The sequence below is a fragment of the Nematolebias whitei genome, chromosome 20 (assembly GCF_014905685.2).
Source record: "Nematolebias whitei isolate Nwh7 chromosome 20, NemWhi1, whole genome shotgun sequence".
NCBI classification, from domain to species: Eukaryota; Metazoa; Chordata; class Actinopteri; order Cyprinodontiformes; family Rivulidae; genus Nematolebias; species Nematolebias whitei.
Window position 1 is genome coordinate 20,634,345 of NC_056517.1, and position 4,741 is coordinate 20,639,085.

Below are 4,741 nucleotides of genomic sequence, written 5' to 3' on the forward strand. Positions count from 1 at the left end.
AAAGAGACCATCTTATCACAAGCAGAACTGGTTTGTTCCACTTTGGAGTAAGCTGTTGGGTGAAGAATCAGTTTTGTTGTGTGTTTCCTTGACTGAAGAAGCCTTCTGGACCGAATGTGAAATGTTTCAGCACAAAAAAAAAAAAAAAAAGAAACTGGCCAGAGGACCTGACTGAAAAATGTTGGATAGCATTTGAATAGTTTCTGAACATCTGTTGCTGCAGTTTGGGACAAGCATAAATGTGATTTTATTTTTTATGTACAGGGAACCGGAGTCTGTTTGTGGTGCCTTGTGTGGCCTCAACAATGATGTCCATCCAGAAGTCGAGTCTCTCTCGTTGGGGAGAATGTTCCACCGCCTGCTTTTTAAACCTCTGGATGAGCTGCAGGTTCTGCACCACTGACCGCAAATACCTAAAAGAAGGTACCCATTACGTAAATCAAAATTACTGAGGTCATTGTGTACACCATTTCACAAAATTGTTTAACAGATAGGAGCAATGTACAAATGTAAACTATAAAAATACATTTTAGAGAAATATTTGAGGCATACTGCAGTACTGCATTCACATATACAAATAAACCTTGAATCAATGATTTAAAAAAAAATCCTAAATCTAAACTTTAACTCTTCATAAATTTATATATTTTTCTAGCAGTTATTATTTTAAAGGGATATTGCCACGGTTTGGTGAAAAGCAACACTAAAATGGTACCATTAATACTGACACAATGTTAAAGTTTGATCTATTGTATAGGCAATGCCATGTATTACAACTAAATCTGGAATTTTATTAAAAAAAATAGAATATGTGGGTATTACTGGTAAATATTTATATTACAATTTATCAGTTACATTTTTTTTTCTTCTTTTGGCTGCTCCCTTCTTCAGTGGTCACCACAGTGAACTAACTCGCACAAACACTTGGCAATTGTTTTTATGCTGGATGTCCTTCCTGATGCAACCACAGACCACCAAGCCACAGCCCTCTGTGTGGAGCAGAGAGCTGACATCTAGGGCACCCGGGGGAGCAGATGGGGGGGTTGAGGGCCTTGCTCAAGGGCCAAAAATGGTACAAATGAGGGTGGAGACAGGTGTCTATGGATGTAGGTGTTTCACCTTCCCCACCCACATTTTTTATGTTGTTGGTATGGGGAGTCGAAACCAGCAACCTTCCAATCACAGGCCCATCTTCTCTAGCCTCTGCACCGCCACTCCACACAATTTATCAGTTACATTATGGATCTCAGGATTTTGTATTTTATTACCCTTTTATTCAACTAGCTTCCTAGCCACGCTTATGACCGATAATATTTATAAAGATTAAAAGAATATTCAGCAAATAAACATTTATCAAATATAGAGTGTATTTAAAGAACTTTACCACAGCGGTGGATTCAGTTTAAAGAGCTTCTCAGCCGCTTGAGTTGCTTTAGGGATATCGCTAGCAAGCATGCTAACGGTAAAGAACTGGCCCACATCCCAGTAGTTGTTCATTTTCTCCAGGGAACCTTTGCGCCCCAGCAGACTGTTCAACCTCACACCTACAGAAATAACATTACTGATATTTAAAAACTGCCTGACCAATTACTGTCTTAACATTGACCAAAACATAGTATACAATTAGAAAAATAGCATTTCATGTGAAAATGCAGTGTGCATGCTTATTGCAGAAGAACTTGCTGAAAAACAGCTGAAATTAGCTATAAAAAAGATGCTGAAATGTAGCTAAAATGGAAGAACAAGCCTAAGTTAGCAGAAGAAGGCAGAAAAAAACATATATGCTTAATTTGGTTTAAATCAGCAGAAGTTAGCACAAAAATAAAGAAATTAGCAAATATTGGTAAAAAGTAGCTGAAACTGCAGAAATAAGCTTAAACTACCAGAAGGAAGTGGAAAGAGCTAAAATGAGCTTAAAAATGTGGAATTAGCTTAAAAAGCTAAATTTAGGATAAAACAGCTAAAGAGTAGCTGAAATAGCAGAAAAAGCTGAAACTAATAGAAAAAAGCTGAAAGGAGCATAACAAGCTGAAATGAGCATAAAGAAGTTAATTAGACTGAACGTAGCAGAGATTTCCATGAAAAACTTGAATTTAACTGAAAACAGCTGAAATTAGCTAAAAAACGTAGCAGAGATTTCCATGATAAACTTGAATTTAACTGAAAACAGCTGAAATTAGCTACAAAAAAAAGCTAGCTGAAAAGGTAGCGCAAGCTTAAACTAGAAGAAGAAAGCAGAAAGAACACGTTTGCCCAATTAGGTTGAAGGAAGCATAAATGAGAACAAAAAAGTGGAAATCATCTAAAAAAAAAAAAGGCTGAAATTAGCAAAGTAGCTAAAAAGGCTTAAAGCTGCATAAATTACCACAAGAAAGTGGAGAGAGCACATTTTTGCAGAATTATTCTGAAAAAAGTTTAAATGAGTGCCAAAAATGAAGAATTAGTTGAAAAAGCTTGAAGTATCATAAAAACAGCTAAACTGTGATGAACTTGTGACCTATCCAGGGTGTACCCAGCCCCTCGCACAATAAATAGAAAAAAAAAGTTAGAAAAGCTAAATAGTTCAAAAAGCTAAAGTTGCACCAACACCAAAAGTCATAGCACCCTTCTCCTGAAAGAGCTGAATGTTTTGATTTATGATTTGTTGAAGTAGCTTGAAAACTGTGGGATGAGACTCACGCTAAAAACGTATGGAAGAAAAATGGATCACAATAGTGAGAACGGTTCATGAATATTCAAAAAATAAGTAATCATCCATGAAAATCCTTTCACTGACGTTAGCATGAATGAAACAAAGTAAATTACATTCAATCAATCAATCAATTTAACTTTATTGTCCATAGCATTCCATGAAATGGAGATTTATCTTTGGCTTTTGAAAGTGCACACATCAGAGGCTCTGGGTTGTTAGTTAAGAGTAAAGTTTTAATTTGATGAAAAAAGGGTGGTCACCTATTTTTCTCAGTTCCATGGAGCTCTCAAACTGCTGGCCAGCTACTATGAGGAGGACAGCGAGGTTGATGCCAGAATAGAGAGTTGGTTGCAGCTCAAACCCCTTCCTGTACCTGTGTGTGTGAAACAATAGATACATAAACTGCCAGAAATTAATGATCACACATCTGCTTTCCTGGATTCTCACCACTGTAGAGCCTTGTCTCTGTTTATAGTGTCTTTGCAGTCAGAGTCAAGAAATATGTCCTTATAGATTCGTCCGCAGAGACAGAACATGTCCGGTGCGGGGTGTTCGCAGGACTGCAGCACCTGCAGCATCACTCTGAGAGCCTGCTCACGATCTCCAGGACTGTTCCTCCTGCACATATTAACATGCATAATTCAAAAAAGCTGATCAATAAATCTGGATTAGGACATTGAAACACAGAATACTTTCTTGTTGTCTTAATAAAAATGTCTTAAAAATACTTCTTTATTCATTCATACCCATCTGCTCACTAAAGACTCATGTTCAGGCTGCTGTTTTATATACCATATTATTTTACAATATTTAGCATATATCTTAGTGTATATCTTAGATCATTAGTTAATATTTCTTTTTATACTGTATATTGTTGCTATTTTTGGATGTAACTGGAACCTCGAGTTCATAATTTCATTCCACCTCATGTACCACGTGATGTGAATGACAATAAAGAACCTTGAATAGCACACATAAGATGTTACAAACAAGAAAAAAAGTTTTAAAATTTCCCAGTTAATCAAATAATTTTGTCTACCCATATATTTTTGCTGTGTTAGCTTGTTAGCTACAGGTATTTTTTATAGTGTATTAAAAAATTGGCAAATATAATTTCAAATAACTTGAAATATATATGCAACAGACAGTTTTCTGAACTTTAAAAATGAAATTGCAATTTCGGACTCTCACTGAGCCCATGTTTGTGATTCCATATTCACTTTAATTATTTGGATTGTTAGGTTAAGTGCAAAAAAATACTTTGAATCATGTGTACCTGTTGAGGGCAAAAGCAAAGTGGAACTGGATCATAGGCTGGGTGGCCAGATCACATGTTGGCAGCGTCTCTAGTGTTTGCACCAGCTTCACCATGGCATCATAGTCCTGATGGCAAGGTAAAAACAGGGAATGCTTATTTGAAATTGAACTTGGTTCATCTTGTTCCCAACTAAAGGCTATATATGGTTGTACCTGTATGTCTCTGTAGGAAAACAACAAGTTCATGACGATATCCTGAGTTAGGACCTCTGTGTTGTCCATGCGGAGCTTGATTCGTGCAAGCTCCTTGGCCAGTTCCTCTCCCTGGTACTTCTCTCTGGCTTTCCTGATATCATTCAGCAGGGTATCCTTGAATGATGCACTGAAAATAAATTATAGAGGAAAATGTGCAGTTAATTTCAATGTGAAGTGCTGAAATAGAAAAAAAATCAAAGTATATTTATTTTTAATTTATAATATTTATGTAAAAAAATACAATTTCTTTAAAGAATGCATTATGCCAATGTTTAAAACAACAATCTTGAGTGATCTGTTGGCTTTCAGTGTTGATGATGACTCTCAGCTAGTACCACACCAAAGTTTATTCTCATATTGGTACCACTTTGCAATAAGGCTCCCCTTATAGATGGTTATAGTTTATAGATGTGTTATTAATTCCTCTATAAACACTTTATAAATCATTAATTACTTTTCCTGATGCATGCTCAATAATCCAGGTAGAAAAATCCAAAAAAGTTCAATCTGGTCCTCTGGACATTCAAAAAAACAAAA

The 4,741-nt window shown here is 36.0% G+C and overlaps 1 protein-coding gene across 1 annotated transcript in view; it reads right to left on the reverse strand.

Annotated features, from left to right (window-relative positions):
- map3k15 (mitogen-activated protein kinase kinase kinase 15) overlaps positions 1 to 4,741 on the reverse strand; it is a 68,810-nt gene that overhangs the window by 42,228 nt on the left and 21,841 nt on the right. Inside the window, exons 6-11 of the mRNA XM_037694139.1 lie at positions 4,163 to 4,331; positions 3,969 to 4,075; positions 3,140 to 3,310; positions 2,953 to 3,065; positions 1,385 to 1,544; positions 263 to 413 (exon numbers count right to left, since the gene is read on the reverse strand). Of these exons, the coding sequence (XP_037550067.1) occupies positions 263 to 413; positions 1,385 to 1,544; positions 2,953 to 3,065; positions 3,140 to 3,310; positions 3,969 to 4,075; positions 4,163 to 4,331 (871 nt within the window). The remainder of the gene's footprint in view (positions 1 to 262; positions 414 to 1,384; positions 1,545 to 2,952; positions 3,066 to 3,139; positions 3,311 to 3,968; positions 4,076 to 4,162; positions 4,332 to 4,741) is intronic.